Genomic DNA, 23153 nt, shown 5'->3' on the forward strand with positions numbered 1-23153 from the left:
CCTTCAGTCTGTTTATCAGGTAATGATGCTGTGGATGCAGGTGAGTTACAGGTGATTTAAAGGTGAGTTACAGGTATATTATAGGTGTTGTGTCGTTGATTTACGGAAAATCACCACAAACAACAACAGACCGTTGTCTCCCATCATGCATCTCTGCTCACCTGACTGTTGTCTCCCTCTGATTGGTCGATAGCAGGTTAACTGGAATAATTGAACTCAGAGTTTCTTTTGTCCTCATGACAACTTGTTTATTGTTTATGACTCAGAGGATGTTTACAGCTGCTGTTTCCACGGCGACAGATGTTGTTTTCAATAAACAGAAGATCAAAGAGAGTTTAAACATCAGGAGGTAAACAGTGAACACCTGGCTGACACCTGAGCAGGTAAACACACACAGAGACCAGCAGGGGGCGCCAGCAGGTCACTGACTCTCTGGGAGCTGCACTGAGCTTCATTCACAGCAGCTCTGGTCCTCACAGGGAGGTGAGACGACAGACAGACAGAAAGGTCGCTGTCAGTCCGCCGCTGGTTGGAGCAGCAGCTGGACCCGAACCGGACTTTCTACCGGAGGACCGGAGCGGAGCGGCGGCTCTGAGCGACCTGCAGCCGGAGCGGAGCGCAGCTGAACGGCTTCAGGACGGACCTGATCCCGGGAGGAGAAGGTCCCGCTGCGGTGAGTGAAACATGAAGCGAGCTGCTGGTGTTTACTGATCAGATCAGAGTTTATTGATCAGCTGATGGATGTGATCGATCAGGGAAGCCTTTAAATGAATGAATGAACAGTTTATTAAACTGATTAAAGCGTGTTCATCAGTAAAGTGATGATTTAATGAGAAATGGAGAATAAATGCAGAGTTAATCCATGAAGACGATAATAAACATATTTGTATTCTTATTATTAATGATGATGGTTGAATAAACCGTCTGCTCCAGGCTTCTTTCTTTCTTTCTTTCTTTCTGGTTTTTCTTCCTATCGATCATTGCTGCTGATGTTTCCGGTTCTGTTGTGAGGATTGGGTTCTCTCATCTTCTCAGATCACTTTCTGCCTTTTTGTTCTGCTCTTAGATGAAACTTAACACTCAGGAACCTCAGACAGAACCTTCATTTTATTTCATCTGATCCCTCACAGATGTGTTCTGAGTGAGTGAGTTCTTCTTTGTCCTCAGTTCTCATCAGTCTGAACGTTCTCACAGATCCTGTTCTCTTTTATTTATAAATCATAGCGTTCAGGGTTCCGCTGACTGCAGATGCTCTCATTGTTCCTCATGTAGAACCCTGAAGAACACCGGGGCTTTTACAGGATACAGCAGCTGTAGTACCAGAAATGGTTCCATGAGAACACTGATGCCAGAGAACCCATTTTCAGCTCCACAGACCACCTTTTATCTAGAGGTTCTTCAAAGAACCATCAGAAATATTTTTTCAGGCACCATAAATCCCTCTCCAGAAACGCTGAGGAAAGAGGTTCTTTACAAAACCTCTTCCAGACGGTTCTCTGTGGATCCTTCTTACTTGACAACAGGACAGGAAGTAAAATGTAAGAATCTGCAGCGTTTCTGGGTTCCTTCCAGTAGAACATCTTTAATATTTTGGGTTGCTGGTCAGACAGAACAATGTGATGTTTTATCGACCAAATGATCAGAATAAGTCAGAGCAGAACGTCGCTTTATTCTGGATGAATCATTTTTCTGTGACTGAGAACCCAAAATATGACATTTGTTCAGGCATCTGGGTTCTGTAAAGCATCTAGAGACAGTTTGAGCTGTAATTGGTGCTATAGAAATAAAACTGAATTGAATTCTAATGAAATCTAATTTTTCCATTTGACTGTTCTGTTGTATCGACTATGAGGTCTTGTTATGAAGGAAGAACCAGGAGGATCCACAGAGAACCATCTGGAAAAGCCTTTTTAAAGAACCTCCTGTTGCTCAAGTTTCTTGGAGAACCATATCTGGTTCTTTAAAGAACTGGTTAAAACCAGCTTGGGGTTAGACTGACTGAACTGATTGATGATTTATTGATCAGCTGATTGATGATTTATTGATCAGCTGATTGGTTGATGTGTCCTCAGGTGTCCACTGCAGGATGAACGCTCTCTGCTGAACGTCACCTCAGTATGACATCATCAGTCCTCGCTGTGTCTCCACCCCTCCTCCTCCTCCATCATCATCACCACGGTGTCCACTGGCCCCGCCTCCTGCTCTCTCTGTGGCTCTGGATTGGTGGACAGGTGGTCCAGGTGAGCCCCTCCCACCAGCACTTCCACCCGCACTCCATAAAGATCCCCGGTGACATCACGCTGGGCGGCCTGTTCCCCATCCACGCCCGCGGGCCCCACGGTCTGCCCTGCGGCGAGCTGAAGAAGGAGAAGGGGATCCACCGCATGGAGGCCATGCTGTACGCCCTGGACCAGATCAACAGCGACGCCGAGCTGCTGCCCAACATCACGCTGGGCGCCCGCATCCTGGACACCTGCTCCAGAGACACCTACGCCCTGGAGCAGTCGCTGACCTTCGTCCAGGCGCTGATTCAGAAGGACACGTCCGACATCCGCTGCTCCAACGGAGAACCGCCGCTCATCCGCAAACCAGAGCGCGTGGTCGGAGTGATCGGAGCGTCGGCCAGCTCCGTGTCCATCATGGTGGCCAACATCCTGCGTCTGTTCGAGGTAACCACACACCTGTACACAGACACACAGGTAACCACACACCTGGTGATGTACATATAGCATGCAGACAGGTAGACAGACAGACAGGCAGACAGACAGGTGATGTGGATGACGTCTGGTTGGTGGATTAATGCTGAAACTCTTTCTGGATGACTGCAGTTGAAGCCTTTAATGACGGATCTTTACTCCACCGGTGGTACTGAGCTGGATCCAAGGGTCAGGTCAGAACCAGGTCCAGGTTCCACATAAAGGTACAGATAGTTCCACATCTAGTGATGAAGTTCTACATAAAGTTCTGACTAAAGTTCTGATGTTCTGCATCGAGAGTTCTTTGTAGCTGAGCAGCTTCTTGTCAGTGACTAAAGAACGGATCAGATCTAAAGTAGAACCTCATGGACATGAAGAACCAGAAGAACAGGAGCTGATGCTGCAGGTCGCTGAAGATTCAAGGTTCCAGAACTTTATTGTCCTTCACAGCAGAAACACAGCTGGAACCTTGAGTGACGAGTTCCCTTCACACAACTGAAACAAATAAAATGAGATCAGATAAAAATGAAATAATAATAATAATAATAATAATAATAATAATAATAATAATAATAATAATAATAATAATAATAATAATAATAATAATAATAATAGAATAAAATAAAAATAAAATATGAAAAAAATAGTTACAAATAAATTCTATGTGCAGATGTAAATACTGGAGTACTGTCAGAAGTAAACAGTCAAAACTTTCTGTTCATATTACAGGTGAGTCGGTGGTTCAGTGCCTGATGTGGACAGAAACTGTTCTTTAGTCTGGAGGTTGATGCTGCTACACTCCTGTCAGCTGGATGGGTGGGTGGTGTCCTGGGTGGGCGATGGATGATAGTGGGTGGTGGTGGGTGGTGTCCTGGGTGGGCGATGGATGATGGTGGGTGACGGTGGGTGGTGGTGGGTGGTGTCCTGGGTGGGCGATGGATGATAGTGGGTGGTGGTGGGTGGTGTCCTGGGTGGGCGATGGATGATGGTGGGTGATGGTGGGTGGTGGTGGGTGGTGTCCTGGGTGGGCGATGGATGATAGTGGGTGGTGGTGGGTGATGGTCAGTGTGGATGGATGATGGTGGATGATGGTGGGTGGTGGTGGGTGACGGTGGGTGGTGGTGGGTGGTGTCCTCGGTGCTGTGCGCTCTCTGACCCAGCTGGTTAAATGTCCTGTTGGGGTGAAGGTGCTCCACACATGAACTCAGCTGGAGATCTTCTGTCCTCAGAGCTGCAGGTTCCACCAGGTGGACATGAAGTGGTCAAGACGTTCTCCACTGAACATCTGGAGAAGCTGCTGAGGAGTTTGGAGGATAATCCAGACTCCCTCAGCTTCCTCAGAAGAAGAGTCTCTGCTGAGTCTTCTAGATGATCTGTGGTGGGTCCAGGAGATGGGAGTTTGAAGATCATCTCCCTCTCCTCCTGAGTCCCATGGATGTGTAGTGGGACGTGTTGGTTGATAATCATCTCCTTGGTCTTCTCAGAGTTTAGGGAGAGACTATTATCTGGCACCAGGACACCAGCTGAGCACCTCCTCCCTGTAGGCTCCTCCTCTCCATCAGGGATCAGCCTGATGATGGCTGTATCATCAGAGAGCTTGATGGTGGAGGTGTTCCTCTGGGAGGAGATAGTCCTACATGAAGAAGGTGTAGAGGACTGAGCACAACCTACAGGGTCTCTATGCTCCCTGTCTCTGTGTCCGATGTCCCGGTGCCAGCAAGTCCAGATCCAGTATCAGAGGAGGGTTAGTCCAGGATGAGGAGCTCCACAGCCAGTCTGCTGGAGATGATGGTGCTCAGCTGTAATCTATAAACAGCACTAGAACATGTGTGTCCTCATCGTGGACGTGTGGAGGACTGCACCAACACCATTACTGTTCTGATCTCCATCAGAGAAGAGATCAGAATAAATTCAGGTCCAGTTCTGGCTCTGAGGTAGAACTTGTGTTCCAGCAACAGGTTGGTCAGAAGGTCCAGGATGGAATCAGGTCTTCAGGAGGTGTGATGTTCTACTGAAGATCATAAAGTTCTCTCAGAGTTCTACCTGAAGCTGTGAAGTTCCAGAAAGTTCTAAAGTTCTCCAGAGAACCCAGTCTACTGGTTTCCTGTGATGATGATGATGATGATGATGATGAAGGTGTCTGTCATAACGAGGTCTGCTCTCATTAGCGGGGAGTCCTTCATTAATCCACACACACACACACACACACACACACACACACACACACACACACACACACACACACACACACACACACACACACACTCAGTGTTGTGTGCTAATGTAATTGTTATTCAGTTTATTGAGGCGCTGACACATATTCAGCTGTTACACAACTCTAATCCTGTGTGTGTGTGTGTGTGTGTGTGTGTGTGTGTGTGTGTGTGTGTGTGTGTGTGTGTGTGTGTGTTTCTATGGTGACAAGCAGTGTGTGTTTAATGTGACCTGAGCTTCAGTAAACTGTCAGACTGTGGGCCTTAGTTCAGGTTACTGATTGCTGATTACTGTTTATTGATTATGATTATTGATCAGATCCCTCAGGTGAGCTATGCCTCCACGGCCCCGGAGCTCAGCGACAACAACAGGTACGACTTCTTCTCCCGGGTGGTTCCTCCAGACTCCTACCAGGCCCAGGCCATGCTGGACATCGTCAGAGCTCTGGGATGGAACTACGTCTCCACTCTGGCCTCTGAGGGCAACTATGGAGAGAGTGGAGTGGAGGCCTTCATGCAGATCTCCAGGGAGGCAGGTAGGGACCTGTCTGTCTCTAACCTGTCTGTCTCTCTGTAACCTGTCTCTCTGTAACCTGTCTGTCTCTAACCTGTCTGTCTGTCTCTAACCCGTCTGTCTGTCTGTAACCTGTCTGTCTGTAACCTGTCTGTCTCTCTGCAACCTGTCTCTCTGTAACCTGTCTGTCTCTCTGCAACCTGTCTCTCTGTAACCTGTCTGTCTCTCTGCAACCTGTCTCTCTGTAACCTGTCTGTCTCTCTGCAACCTGTCTCTCTGTAATCTGTCTGTCTCTAACCTGTCTGTCTCTCTGTAACCTGTCTGTCTCTAACCTGTCTGTCTGTCTCTAACCCGTCTGTCTGTCTGTAACCTGTCTGTCTGTAACCCGTCTGTCTCTCTGCAACCTGTCTCTCTGTAACCTGTCTGTCTCTCTGCAACCTGTCTCTCTGTAACCTGTCTGTCTCTCTGCAACCTGTCTCTCTGTAACCTGTCTGTCTGTCTCTAACCTGTCTCTCTGTAACCTGCCTGTCTGTAACCTGTCTGTCTGTCTCTAACCTGTCTCTCTGCAACCTGTCTCTCTGTAACCTGTCTGTCTCTCTGCAACCTGTCTCTCTGTAACCTGTCTGTCTCTCTGCAACCTGTCTCTCTGTAACCTGTCTGTCTGTCTCTAACCTGTCTCTCTGCAACCTGTCTCTCTGTAACCTGCCTGTCTGTAACCTGTCTGTCTGTCTCTAACCTGTCTCTCTGTAACCTGTCTGTCTGTAATCTGTCTGTCTCTATGTAATCTGTCTGTCTGTAACCTGTCCGTCTGCAACCTGTCTGTCTGTCTCTAACCTGTCTCTCTGCAACCTGTCTCTCTGTAACCTGTCTGTCTGTAATCTGTCTGTCTCTATGTAATCTGTCTGTCTGTAACCTGTCCGTCTGCAACCTGTCTGTCTGTCTCTAACCTGTCTCTCTGCAACCTGTCTCTCTGTAACCTGTCTGTCTGTAATCTGTCTGTCTGTAACCTGTCCGTCTGTAACCTGTCTGTCTGTCTCTAACCTGTCTCTCTGTAACCTGTCTCTCTGTAACCTGTCTGTCTTCCAGGAGGGGTTTGCATCGCTCAGTCGGTGAAGATTCCTCGTGAGCCGACAGCCGGAGAGTTCGATAAGATCATCCGGCGTCTGATGGAGACGAGTAACGCCCGTGGTGTGATCATCTTCGCCAACGAGGACGACATCAAGTAAACACAAACATGCTTCAGTGTAAACAACAACAACAACACAGCCTGAACACACACCGCCAGGTGTCACATGACTCCAGTTTGACTCCTCCCATCTCTCTCCGGTAGGCGTGTCCTTGAGGCGGCAAAGCGTGCGAACCTGACGGGTCACTTCCTGTTTGTTGGATCAGACAGCTGGGGAGCCAAGAGTTCACCGATCACAGAGCTGGAGGACGTGGCCGAGGGCGCCGTCACCATCCTGCCCAAACGGACGTCCATCGACGGTACGAGACACAGAGACACAGGGAGACACATGAAGACATGCAGACACAAAGACACACAGACATGGAGACACAGACACGGAGACAGAGGGAGACACAGAGACACGGAGACAGAGGGAGACACAGAGACACAGGGAGACACAGAGACATGGAGACATGGAGACACAGGGAGACACAGAGACATGGAGACACAGGGAGACACGGAGACACAGAGACACGGAGACACAGGGAGACACAGAGACAGAGGGAGACACAGAGACACGGAGACAGAGGGAAACACAGAGACACGGAGACAGAGGGAGACACAGAGACACAGGGAGACACGGAGACACAGAGACACGGAGACAGAGGGAGACACAGAGACACAGGGAGACACGGAGACACAGAGACACGGAGAACGAGGGAGACACAGAGACACGGAGACAGAGGGAGACAGAGACACAGGGAGACACGGAGACACAGAGACATGGAGACATGGAGACACGGAGACACAGAGACATGGAGACACAGGGAGACACGGAGACACAGAGACACGGAGATATAGAGAGACACAGAGACATGGAGACACAGGGAGACACAGAGACACACGGAGACAACTGGACGCTGTGTTACAGTGTGTATTATTGTGTTACAGTGTGTATTTTGGTGTGTCTGTGTGTGTTACAGTGTGTATTATTGTGTTACAGTGTGTGTTATTGTGTGTCTGTATGTGTTATTGTGTTATAGTGTGTTTTATTGTGTGTCTGTGTGTGTTATTGTGTGTATGTGTGTTATTGTGTGTCTGTGTGTGTTATTGTGTTATAGTGTGTGTTATTGTGTTATAGTATGTGTTATTGTGTTATAGTGTGTGTTATTGTGTCTGTGTGTGTTATTGTGTTATAGCATGTGTTATTGTGTGTCTGTGTGTGTTACAGTGTGTATTATTGTGTGTCTGTGTGTGTTATTGTATGTCTATGTGTGTTATTGTGTGTCTATGTGTGTTATTGTGTTATAGTATGTGTTATTGTGTTATAGTGTGTGTTAATGTGTGTCTGTGTGTATCATTGCTCTCATTGCTCTGCTCTCAGCTCTCGTAGGAGGCGGTGGCACTTTTCCTTGCTCCGTAGCTATCTCTGTCCTCCCTACACCCTCATGTTTTCTGCTTGCTGTTGCGGGTTTGTTTTTTTTAGGTTCCTTCTCAAATTGAATTTCCCAACAGTGGAGGTTTCATTTGGTACAATGAGCCTTTTTTTTTCTTTTACCCTCTGCTATCCCTACCCAGATCCCAACATGTCCTTTTTTCTTTTTTCCTCAAGAAAGGTGCGCGCAGCACTGCAGCAGCCTGAGCTGTCATTGGCAGGGCAGCTCAAATGAAATTTCATTGTATATGAAAGTGTGCAATGACCAATAAAGATTGATTGATTGCGTGTCTATGTGTGTTATAGTGTGTATTATTGTGTTATAGTGTGTGTTATAGTGTGTGTTATTGTGTGTGTTATTGTGTTATAGTGTATTTTATTGTGTGTCTGTGTGTGTTATTGTGTATCTCTGTGTATGTTACTGAGTGTCTGTGTGTGTTACAGTGTGTATTATGGTGTGTCTGTGTGTGTTACAGTGTGTATTATTGTGTTACAGTGTGTTTTATTGTGTGTCTGTGTGTGTTATTGTGTTATAGTGTGTGTTATTGTGTCTGTGTGTTACAGTGTGTATTATGGTGTGTCTGTGTGTATTATAGTGTGTTATTATGTTATAGTGTGTTTTATTGTGTGTCTGTGTGTATTGCAGTGTGTGTTATTGTGTTGTAGTGTGTGTTATTGTGTTATAGTGTGTGTTATTGTGTGTCTGTGTGTATTATTGGGTTATAGTGTGTGTTATTGTGTGTCTGTGTGTTATTGTGTTACAGTGTGTATCATTGCGTGTCTATGTGTGTTATAGTGTGTATTATTGTGTTATAGTGTGTATTATTGTGTGTCTGTGTGTTTTACAGTGTGTATTATTGTGTTATAGTGTGTGTTATTGTGTGTCTGTGTGTTATTGTGTGTCTGTGTGTGTTATTGTGTTACAGTTTGTATCATTGCGTGTCTATGTGTGTAATAGTGTGGATTATTGTGTTATAGTGTGTGTTATTGTCTGTGTTATTGTGTTATAGAGTGTGTTATTGTGTTATAGTGTATTTTATTGTGTCTGTGTGTGTTATTGTGTGTCTGTGTGTGTTATTGTGTTACAGTGTTTATTGTGTGTATTATTGTGTTATAGTGTGTATTATTGTCTTATAGTGTGCGTTATTTTGTGTCTGTGTGTGATACAGTGTGTATTATTGTGTGTCTTTGTGTGTTACATTGTGTATTATTGTGTTATAGTGTGTGTTATTGTGTTGCAGTGTGTTATTGTGTGTCTCTGTGTGTGTTATTGTGCGTCTGTGTGTGTTATTGTGTTACAGTGTGTATTATTGTGTGTCTGTGTGTGTTATTGTGTGTATTATTGTGTTACAGTGTGTATTATTGTGTGTCTGTGTCTTACAGTGTGTATTATTGTGTTATAGTGTGTGTTATCGTGTGTGTTATCGTGTGTCTATGTGTGTTACAGTGTCTGTTTTTGTGCGTCTGTGTGTATTATTGTGTTATAGTGTGTTTCATTGTGTGTCTGTGTGTGTTATTGTGTTATAGTGTGTTATTGTGTTACAGTGTGTATTATTGTGTCTGTGTGTGTTATATTGTGTATTATTGTGTTATAGTGTCTGTTATTGTGTGTCTGTGTGTTATTGTGTGTCTGTGTGTGTTACAGTGTGTATTATTGTGTGTCTGTGTGTGTTACATTGTGTATTATTGTGTTATAGTGTGTGTTATTGTGTTACAGTGTCTGTTATTGTGTGTCTGTGTTTTTTGTGCGTCTGTGTGTTTTATTGTTTTACAGTGTGTATTATTGTGTGTCTGTGTGTGTTATTGTGTGTATTATTGTTTTACAGTGTGTATTATTGCGTGTCTTTGTGTTACAGTGTGTATTACTGTTATAGTGTGTGTTATTGTGTGTCTGTGAGTGTTACAGTGTCTATTTTTGTGTGTCTGTGTGTGTTATTGTGTTATAGTGTGTTATTGTGTTACAGTGTGTATTATTGTCTGTCTGTGTGTGTCATAGTGTGTATTATTGCGTTATAGTGGGTGTTATTTTGTGTATGTGTGTGTTATTGTGTTATAGTATGTGTTATTGTGTGTCTGTGTCTGTTATTGTGTGTCTGTGTGTTACAGTGTGTATTATTGTGTGTCTGTGTGTTTTACAGTGTGTATTATTGTGTTATAGTGTGTGTTTTACAGTGTGTATTATTGTCTTATAGTGTGTGTTATTGTGTGTCTGTGTGTGTTATTGTGTGTCTATGTGTGTTTCAGGCTTTGATCAGTACTTCGTGTCTCGTTCCCTGGAGAACAACCGCAGGAACATCTGGTTTGCTGAGTTCTGGGAGGATGACTTCAGGTGCAAACTGACCCGACCTGGAATCAAGCCGGACCCCGACAAAAAGAAATGCACAGGTAAGCCTCACCTGAGGGCGGGGCCTGGGAGGGCCTGTCAGCAGCTCATCATGTGACGCGTCCCCACAGGTGACGAGAGGATTGGCCGGGACTCTACCTATGAGCAGGAGGGGAAGGTTCAGTTTGTGATCGATGCTGTCTACGCCGTGGCTCACGCTCTCCACAACATGCACCAGGACCTCTGTCCCGGCATCCCTGGGGTCTGCAGCAGCATGGACCCGCTGGAGGGACGCTCCTTGCTGGACTACATCAGAGCCGTCCACTTCAACGGTAGGAACACACTCTGGAAACATAGATCTGGATTAGAGGGACCAGGACCTCCTCCTGACCCTAAACCAGGAGGGTGTAGATCTGGAGGGTGTAGGTTCTACCTGTCTACCTGTCTGTCTCTCTACCTGTCTGTCTACCTGTCTACCTGTCTCTCTTTCCAGCTCTTCTCTGAATATTTCATCGCTTCGTCTCTTATTCAGGATGTTTGTATTTTAGGAATTTGTCCTTTAATGAACTTAGAGTTTGTTTCCAGGAGATCAGAGACATGAACATCAGGAATAAACCTGATCACAGCTGCACACCTGGGGGTCAGCTGATCTTAGAGTCATCTTGTTTGTGTCCACCAAGTTCTTGTCAGATGATCTTCTCAGAGAGCTTCCTGAGGGATGGACGTCTGCGTGTGTTCTGAGTTCTGTATGTTCCGTGTCCCTGTGTTCTATGTCCTGTATAATCAGTGTTCTGTACGTTCCGTGTCTCTGTGTTCTATGTCCTGTATAATCCGTGTTCTGTACGTTCCGTGTCCCTGTGTTCTGCGGTTCTGGTGCTGCTTGGACTTCCCAGCAGCTCCTTCTTTATGCAGCGGACTGAGATGAGAACTTAATGCACTTAACATGTTCCCCCCGGGGACTGTGTGTTACTGTGTGTTGCTGTGTGGTTCCGTGTTCCTGTGTGGTTCCGTGTGTTGCTGTGTGTGTGTGTTAATAATTAAAGGGAGCAGCTGCTGAAAACTTTGCAGGAAGAAGATTTGAGAACCAGGGCAGGCAGTTCAACTGTGAGAAGATGTTCCTGTTGGAGAATCAAACCAACAGAACCAAAAGAACCAAAAGAACCCGATTTATTAGAACTGAGGTGGTTGAAGTTAGTCTGACTGAGTTTTGGTTCTAATTACTTCAGATTAACCAGGTTTTGCTGTGTTCGTTCCCATCTCGATGTTCTTTAGTGTCATTTGAATCAGTTTCAGAAGGTTGCCTTCAGGTTCTCGTTCTCTCGGTGACTGCCAGAGCTTAGAACCAGCAGTGGAGAGGTGGAACGTGGATCTGCTGGTAGATCCAAAGCTTAAACTTCAGATTCAGCTCCCTCTGAACCACCACAGTCAAGGCAGAACGTCCTGACCCCTGCAGCCATCACTTTACTGAGAACACCTGAGATCATGAAGGAACCCAGAACCAAATCACTGGAACACCGAGGAATGAGTCCAGCATTTACAACGGAGTCTGTTAGAACCGAGCGTTCATTCTGTTTGAACCACAGCTTCATTCTGTTACAAGCCATAGCCTCAGATTCTTAGAACAACAGCCTCAGACTCTTAGAACCACATCTTCAGACTCTTAGAACCACAGCTTCATTCTGTTAGAACCACAGCCTCAGACCATTAAAACCACAGCTTCAGACTGTTAGAACCACAGCCTCAGACTCTTAGAACCACAGCTTCAGACCGTTAGAACCACAGCTTCAGCCCTTTAGAACCACAGCCTCAGACCGTTAGAACCACAGCTTCAGACCATTAGAACCACAGCATCAGACCATTAGAACCACAGCCTCAGACCGTTAGAACTACAGTTTCAGACCATTAGAACCACAGCATCAGACCATTACAACCACAGCCTCAGACCGTTAGAACCACAGTTTCAGACCGTTAGAACCACAGCATCAGACCATTAGAACCACAGCCTCAGACCGTTAGAACCGCAGCTTCACACCTTTAGAACCACAGCATCAGCCTGTTAGAACCACAGCTTCACACCTTTAGAACCACAGCATCAGACTGTTAGAACCACAGCTTCAGACCGTTAGAACCACAGCTTCAAACCGTTAGAACCACAGCCTCAGACCGTTAGAACCACAGCTTCAGACCGTTAGAACCACAGCATCAGACCGTCAGAACCACAGCTTCACACCTTTAGAACCACAGCATCAGACTGTTAGAACCACAGCTTCAGACCGTTAGAACCACAGCTTCAAACCGTTAGAACCACAGCCTCAGACCGTTAGAACCACAGCTTCAGACCATTAGAACCACAGCCTCAGTCTGTTAGAACCACAGCTTCAGACCTTTAGAACCACAGCATCAGACTGTTAGAACCACAGCTTCAAAACGTTAGAACCACAGCCTCAGACCGTTAGAACCACAGCTTCAGACCGTTAGAACCACAGCCTCAGTCTGTTAGAACCACAGCTTCAGACCTTTAGAACCAGAGCATCAGACCGTTAGAACCACAACTTCAGACCTGTAGAACCACAGCATCAGACTCTTACAACCACAGCTTCAGACCCGTAGAACCACAGCTTCAGACCTGTAGAACCACAGCATCAGACTTTTAGAACCACAGCTTCAGACCTGTAGAACCACAGCATCAGAATGTTAGAACCACAGCATCAGACCGTTAGAACCACAGCATCAGTCTGTTAGAACCACAGCATCAGAATCTTAGAACCACAGCTTCAGACCTGTAGAACCACAGCATCAGACTGTTAGAACCACAGCTTCAGACCTGTAGAACCACAGCATCAGACTGTTAGAACCACAGCTTCAGACCTGTAGAACCACAGCTTCAGACCGTTAGAACCACAACTTCAGACCTTTAGAACCACAGCTTCAGACCTTTAGAACCACAGCATCAGACTGTTAGAACCACAGCATCAGACTGTTAGAACCACAGCATCAGACCGTTAGAACCACAACTTCAGACCTTTAGAACCACAGCTTCAGACCTGTAGAACCACAACTTCAGACCTTTAGAACCACAGCTTCAGACCTGTAGAACCACAGCATCAGACCGTTAGAACCACAGCATCAGACTGTTAGAACCACAGCATCAGACCATTAGAACCACAACTTCAGACCTTTAGAACCACAGCTTCAGACCTGTAGAACCACAGCTTCAGACTGTTAGAACCACAGCTTCAGACCTGTAGAACCACAGCATCAGACCGTTAGAACCACAGCATCAGACTGTTAGAACCACAGCATCAGACCGTTAGAACCACAACTTCAGACCTTTAGAACCACAGCTTCAGACCTGTAGAACCACAGCTTCAGACTGTTAGAACCACAGCTTCAGACCTGTAGAACCACAGCATCAGACCGTTAGAACCACAGCATCAGACTGTTAGAACCACAGCATCAGACCGTTACAACCACAACTTCAGACCTTTAGAACCACAGCTTCAGACCTGTAGAACCACAGCTTCAGACCTGTAGAACCACAGCTTCAGACTGTTAGAACCACAGCATCAGACCGTTACAACCACAACTTCAGACCTTTAGAACCACAGCTTCAGACCTGTAGAACCACAGCTTCAGACTGTTAGAACCACAGCTTCAGACCTGTAGAACCACAGCATCAGACTGTTAGAACCTGGTGTCACCTGTTGGTCCGTCTGTCTTTGTGTTCCACAGGTAGTGCAGGTACGAGTGTTCTATTCAATGAGAACGGAGATGCTCCTGGTCGCTATGACATCTTCCAGTTCCAGATGACCAATCACAGCCACCCTGGTTACCATGTCATCGGCCAGTGGACCAATAACCTGAGGCTAAATGTAAGAAGCTGATTGGACCAAATTTAGTGATGTAAAATGACACCTGCTGGATTTTAGCTTCCTGTCTTCATTTGTTTACCTCTCTCTGTCCCTCCACCTGTCTATCTGTCTATCCACCTGTCTGTCTGTCCGTCCACCTGTCTGTCTGTCCACCTGTCTGTCTGTCCCTGCACCTGTCTGTCTGTCCCTGCACCTGTCTGTGTCCACCTGTCTGTCCATCCACCTGTCTGTCTGTCCACCTGTCTGTCTGTCCGTACACCTGTCTGTCTGTCCACCTGTCTGTCTGTCCCTGCACCTGTCTGTCTGTCCCTGCACCTGTCTGTGTCCACCTGTCTGTCCATCCACCTGTCTGTCCGTCCACCTGTCTGTCTGTCCATCCACCTGTCTGTCTGTCTGTCTGTCCACCTGTCTGTCTGTCCATCCACCTGTCTGTCTGTTCACCTGTCTGTCTGTCCCAGCTGGAGGAGATGCAGTGGTCTGGAGGTGACAGATCTGTTCCAGACTCCATCTGTAGTTTTCCTTGTAAACCAGGAGAGAGAAAGAAGATGGTGAAGGGAGTTCCCTGCTGCTGGCACTGTGAGGTACACACTCAACTACACACTCAACTACACACTACACACTAAACTACACAACTACACACTAAACTGGTCTAATAGTGTCGCCAGACCTGATGATCCAATAACTGTCTGTCCCACCTGTCTGTCTGTCTGCAGCTGTGTGATGGGTATCAGTACCAGGTGGATGAGTTTAACTGTGAGACCTGTCCATCAGACATGCGCCCCGCCCCCAACAGAACCACCTGTCGCCCGACTCCCATCATCAAACTGGAGTGGAACTCCCCCTGGGCCCTAGTGCCCGCCTCCCTCGCCATGCTCGGTATCCTAGCAACCAGTGCCGTGGTCGTCACGTTCATCCGCTTCAATGACACGCCCATCGTCAGGGCGTCTGGGCGGGAGCTGAGCTACGTCCTGCTGACAGGTGAGGACAGGATGATGTCATCGGCTGTGAGGGTGACATCATCAGCTGTGAAGGTGACCTCACCTGCGTCCTCTCCACAGGTATCTTCCTGATCTACCTGATCACCTTCCTGATGATTGCTGAGCCAGGTGTGGTGGTGTGTGCGTTCCGGCGCCTCCTGCTGGGCCTCGGCATGGCCATCACCTACTCCGCCATGCTGACCAAAACCAACCGCATCTACCGCATCTTCGAGCAGGGCAAGAGGTCGGTGACTCCGCCTAAGTTCATCAGCCCCACCTCCCAGCTCGCCATCACCTTCATCCTCATCTCCGTCCAGGTGAGCGCACACCTGTCACATGACCTCCTGTTCCCACCCACTGCAGCCGGTCACATGACTCAGGTGTGTGTGTATGTGTGTGTGTGTGTGTGTGTGTGTGTGTGTGTGTGTGTGTGTGTGTGTGTGTGTGTGTGTGTGTGTGTGTGTGTCAGGTGCTTGGTGTGTTCGTGTGGTTCGCCGTCGTCCCTCCTCACACCATCATCGACTACGAGGAGCAGCGACCCCCGAACCCTGACTTCGCCCGCGGCATCCTGAAGTGTGACATGTCCGACCTGTCAATCATCTGCTGCCTCAGCTACAGCATTGTTCTCATGGTAACCATCCCATCAGTTATTGATCCGTTATTGATCGTCTGATTGAGCAGCTGGTCTGTGGAAATCAGTGGGAGTGAAGTGTCACTAGGTAACCTTTGTCACCTCTGTTGCTAGGTAACCTTTGTCACCACCTCTGTCGCTAGGTAACCTTTGTCGCCACCTCTGTTGCTAGGTAACTTGCACAGTGTACGCGGTGAAGAGTCGTGGTGTTCCAGAGACATTCAACGAAGCGAAGCCGATCGGATTCACCATGTACACCACCTGCATCGTCTGGCTCGCCTTCGTACCCATCTTCTTTGGTACCGCACAGTCCACTGAGAAGGTAGGAACCAGGCAGAACCTAGCAGAACCAGGCAGAACCAGGCAGAACCAGGAAGAACCAGAGGGGTCAGGCTGGATCATTCACTGAGACGTTTTAGGTTTTTAATGTTCTGATGTGTTAATATTCCGGTTGTTAATGTTTTGATGCTTGGAAACGGACCAAATGAACAGAACTGGTCCAGAACCAGCAGCAGGTCTGATCCAGACTCTGAACCTGTTCTGATCGGATCATCGATGGTTCTGCTGGTGCCTCAGACGTGTGGACGGTCCAGTGGAGGAGAGACGGCAGGTTTTAGTGCTGCAGATAAAGGGAGCAGCTGGATTATACAGATTATAAACCAACAGGACTAATTCCTCAACAACTTGGTTAAAACCAAAGTTCCAGAGATAAAAGAGGCAGAATCCCAGGAAGGAAGCAGCAGATTTAGCAGAACTAAAGAGGCTTTAGGAAGAAAGGGTTTACAGAACCATGCAGCAGATCAGAGTCATATGTTTGTTTCTGCTTTTGAGATTCAAATCCTCACATTCAGTTCAGCAGCGTCTCACACAATACCTGCTCATATCACAACATTTAGCTGCTGCTGCCGGGTTCCACATGGGTTCTCCTTCCACCCACTGATGCAACTCTAGGTTCTGACAGTTTATGTATGCTCTGGTCTCTGAGGTTCTGGACACGTTGGTGTAAATGTGTCTGTTTGTCCTCTTTGAGTCTAATGGAGGGGTCTAGAAGCAGAGTCTGTCCGGTCGGGTTCTCAGGTGTTCTATGGTCTGAGAACCGGCCTCAGTTTTAGTTCTGGTTTTCTAAGCGCTCTGCTGCTAACCACAGTTACGTGTTTAAATCCAGGAAAGAGGAACAATCACTAAATTTAGAATGAAAATCCTGCAGCCTCCTCCTCCCTTTGTTCTGCTGCTGCCTCCCTCTGATAACGTTCAGCTCCTCCTCGTTCTCCCCGGTTCTCCTCCTCGGCCTCACAGTCCAGAACCAGGACACGCTGGACCAAATAAAAGAGGCTGTTTTTGTCCTGTTTTTGTCTGAACAAACTCTCAGCAGCAGGAGGATTAACGCCAACAGCTTTACCCCTGTTGTGAGGACAGAGGGCTGTTTAACCCCCCTTCTGAGGACACACAATAAAACACATTCAGTAGGACACGAGGTCCTCACAAGACCTGCTAACATCTGTGTGTTTATGACTGGGGGAACACACACACATAGGACACACACACAGAACACACGCATAGGACACACGCACACATAGAATACACGCACACATAGAACACACACACATAGGACACACACACATAGGACACACACACACACACACACACACACACACACACACACACACACACACACACACACCTGACTGCAGGTTCCACACAGAACTGAGTGGATCAGAGGTTCTGATGTTCCTTCTGGTTCTTCAGGAGAACCTGGTGGTTCCAGAAACTCTGCAAGTCAGAGTCACTGAGAAGGTTCTGGTTCTTCTTGTGGTTCTGGTTGTGGTTCTTCTTGTGGAGGTTCTGGTCATGGTTCTGGTTCTTTATATGGTCATGGTTCTACTGGGTTCCTGTGTGTTTCTCCTCAGATGTTCATCCAGACGGCCACTCTGACCGTGTCCATGTCTCTGAGTGCCTCCGTGTCTCTGGGGATGCTCTACCTGCCCAAAGTCTACATCATCGTGTTCCACCCAGAGCAGAACGTCCAGAAGAGGAAGAGGAGCTTCAAGGTGACAACTACACCCGCTGGGGTGGCTGGTGGTTGCTATGGTGACTGATGGTTGCTATGGTGACTGATGGTTGCTATGGTGACTGATGGTCGTGTTGTCTGATGGTTGTTGTGTTGTCTGATGGTTGTTGTGGTGACTGATGGTTGCTATGGTGTCTGATGGTTGCTATAGTGTCTGATGGTTATCTGATGGGGGCAGCATGGCTCAGTGGGTAGAGTGCTTGTCTTGTAACCGGAGGGTTGCGGGTTTGATCCTGGCCTGCAGAGCTCATGTCCAGGTGTCCCTGAGCGAGACACCAAACCCCTAACTGCTCCTGATGGGTCGTGGTTAGCGCCTAGCATGGCAGCTTCTGCCATCAGTGGGTGAATGTGATGTATAATACAAAGCGCTTTGGGTATCGTTTCAGGTATAGTAAAGCGCTATATAAATACAGACCATTTACCATTTGTTGTGTTGTTGAGTTGGGTTGTCTGACGGTTGTTGTGTTGTCTGATGGTTGTTGTGTTGTTGTGTTGTCTGATGGTTGTTGTGTTGTCTGATGTTGTGGTGACTGATGGTTGCTATGGTGACTGATGGTTGTGTTGTCTGATGGTTGTGCTGTCTGATGGTTGTAGTGACTGATGGTTGCTATGGTGACTGATGGTTGCTATGGTGACTGATGGTTGTTGTGTTGTCTGATGGTTGTTGTGTTGTCTGATGGTTGTTGTGGTGTCTGATGGTTGTTGTGGTGTCTGATGGTTGTTGTGTTGTTGTGTTGTCTGATGGTTGCTGTGTTGTGTTGTCTGATGGTTGTTGTGTTGTCTGATGGTTGTTGTGTTGTCTGATGGTTGTTCTGTTGTCTGATGTTGTTGTGGTGACTGATAGTTGCTATGGTGACTGATGGTTGTTGTGTTGTCTGATGTTTGTTGTAGTGACTGATGGTTGCTATGGTGACTGATGGTTGTTGTGTTGTCTGACGGTTGTGCTGTCTGATGGTTGTTGTAGTGACTGATGGTTGCTATGGTGACTGATGGTTGTTGTGGTGACTGATGGTTGTTGTGTTGTCTGATGGTTGTTCTGTTTTCTGATGCTTGTTGTGTTGTCTGATGGTTGTTGTGTTGTTGTGTTACAGGCGGTGGTCCAGGCGGCCAGATTGTCTCAGAAATCATTAAATGAGAAACAGAACGGAGAGACGAAGATTGAACCGGACAGAACGCAGTAATACTACAGTAATACTGCAATAATACTACAACCTACAGGTACTGATACTACACACTGCAGTGATACTACAGTAATACTACAATAATACTACAACTTACAGGTAGATACTTCACACTACAATAATACTACAATAATACTACGACCTACAGGCACTGATACTACACACTGCAGTAACCGTGACACCCTCACAGGTTCTGCTTTGCAGAGTGTATTCAGCCAATTAGATGCCTCCAGGTGTTCAAGTACTGGGAGGAGCCTGTGGGCTTGCTGTGTTGCATTTATCAGATAGTTCGCGGGGCCTCGTTGTGATCCAGTAAGTAGGTGGGGCCTCGTTGTGATCCAGTAAGTAGGTGGGGCCTCGTTGTGATACAGGAGGTGGGCGGGGCCTCGCTGTGATCCAGTAGGTGGGTGGGGCCTGTGTACTGCTTCCTGGCTGGAGAAGCTGCTGCAGATATTTCTGGAAGCTGATGAATATTTCAGCTGCTGGTTAAACTTTGATGTTTGCAGATGAAGGTTCTCCTCCCTGAAGAACCAGGACAGTATCTGAAGCCAGTCAGGTCTCAGCCTGCAGGTGGAACATGTCTGTTGTTCTACTGGTTCTACTGGCTGACAGCTGGGGATGATCTGAAAGCTGCTCAGGACCAGGAAGTTGAAGTGGTTCAGACTGAGCTACTGAAACCTGCTCTGACTGCAGTCTGTTCTCTGCAGAGAACCCTCTGAAGAACTCACAGCTCTTTCCTCACATGTTCTGCTTTAGAACCGTTCAACGTTACATCAGGTTGTTCTGCTTCATAAAGATAAACTCTCTTTTTAAACCAGCTGAAATAAAGCATAACTGATGTTTGTGTCTCATCAGGTAGCTGCTGACCAATCCCTGTGTAGATCCTGATGATGTCATCATGAAGAACACACACACACACACACACACACACCCACACACACACACACACGCACACACACACACACACACACACACACACACACACTTGTGTAAACTATCCTCTGGGCTTTTATTTCACTGTTTTTAAGACAGAACATTAAAAAATAAAAAAATTAATGAAAACAAAGCTCCTTCAAGAACCTTCTCAGAACCTCCTGGTTCTTCATCTCCAGTAACTTTATTAATGATCAGAGTTCTACCTTCATACTGGGAATATTTCCAGAGTTCCAGGTCCTTGAAGTCCATAGAGGAGAACGTCCCCTGGAGAAAGTTCTAGAGTAGACCTACCGACAACTTGGTAGGTCTACTCTAGAACTTTCTACAGTTGTCGGTAGGTCTACTCTAGAACTTTCTCCATTTGTCAGTAGGTCTACTCTAGAACTTTCTCCAGTTGTCAGTAGGTCTACTCTAGAACTTTCTACAGTTGTCGGTAGGTCTACTCTAGAACTTTCTCCAGTTGTCGGTAGGTCTACTCTAGAACTTTCTACAGTTGTTGGTAGGTCTACTCTAGAACTTTCTCCAGGGGACGTTCTCCTTTCCTGCTTCCAGTCTTTAAGTTTAGTCTCACTTAGAACATTCCAGGTCCTTGAGGTCCATAGAGGTGGGTCCAGATTTATCACTTTTTAATGGACTTTTTCAGAACTTCATCAGTCCAGCAGATAGAACCATGACATTTAGGAGGAGAAACATCTGAATTGTGGTAGAAACTGACTCCAGATCAGTTTCGATCCATCCAGGTGTCTCGTTTATCTTTTCATGAACTGATCCAACCGTTTCATCACCGCCTGATTCAAGCAGCAGATTCTGATCAGAACTTGAGGTTCTCCATCACCTCCACCTCTAGAACCAGCAGGACTCACCTGAGGAAGACGTTCACCTTTAACCCAACAGAACCTACAATCAGTCACAACAGGTTCTTTAAGGAACCGTTTTCTGGGTAGTGTCACGCGGCAGGGGTGAACCCAAGCTGAGAACACACAGACTCACGGCAGAACTAGGTGGAAAATCAGGATTTATTTAAACACAAATTATATCAAAACGGAAGAACCAAGGGGGGAAATGAAGAACTAAACGGAAGGGGAGAATAACTATGAAACTGAAGCCAGGAATAAACTAACTGAGACTCACAAACTGGGCTGGACGAGGAGGGGGGACAGGCTGCCGGAGACCGATGGGTCAGGAGCACAGCGCCGGTGGTGTGGGTGGTGGCAGAGAGTGGCTATGGTGGTCTGGAGAATGTCTGGGGGGGAGCTGATCCACTGAGCGGGGCTGGGTGGAATCCAAAGGCAGGCCGGGGAGAGTCCGAGAGGTGGTGAGATGACAAGGTTGGGGGGAATCCAGAGAGGGGGCTCAGGGTAATCCTGGGCAAGGCTGGGGGTCCAGATGTAAAGCAGGGCAGTGATGCAGCACCGGGCAGCGCGGACCAGTGGGTGACTGCAAACAGACATAAATATTAGTGAGAAGCACAGGAACCACAGGAGTAAAAGGTGCAGGGACCAAACTGACTGTCAGAGCTGAAGCTGGGACAGAGGAGGGGGCCCTGACAGGTAGTTCAGATACATCCACCTGGTTCTACACTGGTTAGAGGACTTGAAGACTGTTTCGGTGATTTTAGGGTTCCTTCCATTCATGACCTGTTGAGGTGTTTCTGGTTCTGTTGGATCCAACAGCTTCACCTGAGAAAACGGTTCTGAAAGGTTCTACAGGGGTCTCATGGTTTGTTCCGGTTCTCCTCACCTGTGAGGTCCAGGTGTGTCACTGTGGTCCCAGCCATCCTGAAACCAGCTGATCTGAGGAGCCAATCAGAGCTCGTCTCTGGTTGTCCTGCTGCTGCTTTTAAAGCTCCTCATTTATTTATTCGTTTCTTCTTCTTCAGACAGAATTTAATATTTCAGACGGAGCAGGTGATGAAATTTTAGTCTGATCTCACCGACCTGCAGCTGCTGGACCAGAACCAGAACCTGATCAGAACCAGACCTGATCAGAACCAGACCTGATCCAGAACCAGAACCTGATCAGAACCAGACCTGATCCAGAACCAGAACCTGATCAGAACCAGAACCTGGTCAGAACCAGAACCTGTCCCTGTCGAGTCTCTCAGTCAGATTTCTCTCTTCCCAGTCCATAGGTCCAGAAAGAAAGATCAGAGGAAATACTCTGTTAGAAGTAATCTGATTACTGTGAGGGATACAGTTCAGATTGATGTGATGTTTCATAGATTCACTTTTAAACTCTTGGTTCTAAAAGACATTCAGCTGGAGATGGATCAGTTTGATGTTAAATTCAGTCTAACATCTCAGAGTGAAGCTGCTGGAATCAACAAAAGAAGAACCTTTAATTCTGAAATCCAGTGTTGTCCTTTCACAATAAAATGTCTTGTGAGGGGCTCAGAGGCACGTCGGCAGCTGCAGGATTCAACCTCCACTGTTGCGTTTCTCTTCCAACAGTCAGGTTTTCTCCAGACAGAATGTTTTTATCTCTGGTTCTCCAGCATGTTTAAATGTTGTGATCATGAATTATTAAATCTTTCAGATGAATTTATGATGATGGTGTTCATGTTCAGGACATTTCTGTCATAAAAACACGGATCAGGTGGAATTTCAAGGACTTCCATGATTTTACAGATAGATGAAAAATAAACGTCCTCCACCAGCTGAACATGGGCTGGTGTGGCGTGTTTCATAAGTGTTCTGGTGTCCACACGAGCTGTTTCTGTATTTACTGTGTTTCTGAACTCCATGTTTCTGCACTGACAATTAAAACCTGACGCTTCTGTTCAACTGCTCTGATTGGTCGTCAGTCATGTGTGTGTCATGCTTCAGTGTCTGTTTCTGATCGATCGGAAATCATCTGAGCTGAAAATCAAACCTAAAATGCTTTTGCTGATCCTCAGCAGCAGAAGGTGGAGAAAAGGCCAATAAATCAGATTCTTTGTTTCTGCATTAAGATTTATTGTTTTATGTTCAGTTATCTTTAAGAACAGTTCTTTTCTACACATTTTGGTTTTTATTTCCGTTTGCTATCCATGTTTTGTGCGTTAGAACCACAGATTGTTTCACACTTCAGTCAGTTAATATCAGTTTTTACAGTTTTCATGTTAAACCAGACGTGAGCAACAATCTAAGTAGATAAAACCATC

General features: G+C 46.8%; 1 protein-coding gene across 4 annotated transcripts; it reads left to right on the forward strand.

The window, feature by feature from the left end:
- The first annotated feature begins 201 nt into the window (after positions 1-201).
- Positions 202-22794, forward strand: grm6a (glutamate receptor, metabotropic 6a). Of its 4 annotated transcripts, none has more exons than XM_055012776.1 (16): positions 210-673; positions 2073-2669; positions 5229-5445; positions 6510-6645; positions 6754-6908; positions 10268-10408; positions 10478-10678; positions 14079-14218; positions 14677-14799; positions 14932-15196; positions 15277-15512; positions 15665-15826; positions 15999-16148; positions 17734-17874; positions 18986-19112; positions 19582-22794. In XM_055012776.1, exons 2-15 carry the CDS (start codon positions 2118-2120, stop codon positions 19073-19075), a joined length of 2709 nt encoding a protein of 902 aa, XP_054868751.1. In that variant the 5' UTR covers positions 210-673; positions 2073-2117; the 3' UTR covers positions 19076-19112; positions 19582-22794. The 4 variants fall into 4 exon arrangements, with proteins under 4 accessions (XP_054868752.1, XP_054868751.1, XP_054868750.1 ...); XM_055012775.1 differs by having other exon boundaries at positions 211-673; positions 19931-22794; XM_055012774.1 differs by having other exon boundaries at positions 211-673; positions 18986-22794.
- Positions 22795-23153: the final 359 nt, after the last annotated feature.

Source organism: Amphiprion ocellaris, chromosome 8 (genome assembly GCF_022539595.1).
Source record: "Amphiprion ocellaris isolate individual 3 ecotype Okinawa chromosome 8, ASM2253959v1, whole genome shotgun sequence".
NCBI classification, from domain to species: domain Eukaryota; kingdom Metazoa; phylum Chordata; class Actinopteri; family Pomacentridae; genus Amphiprion; species Amphiprion ocellaris.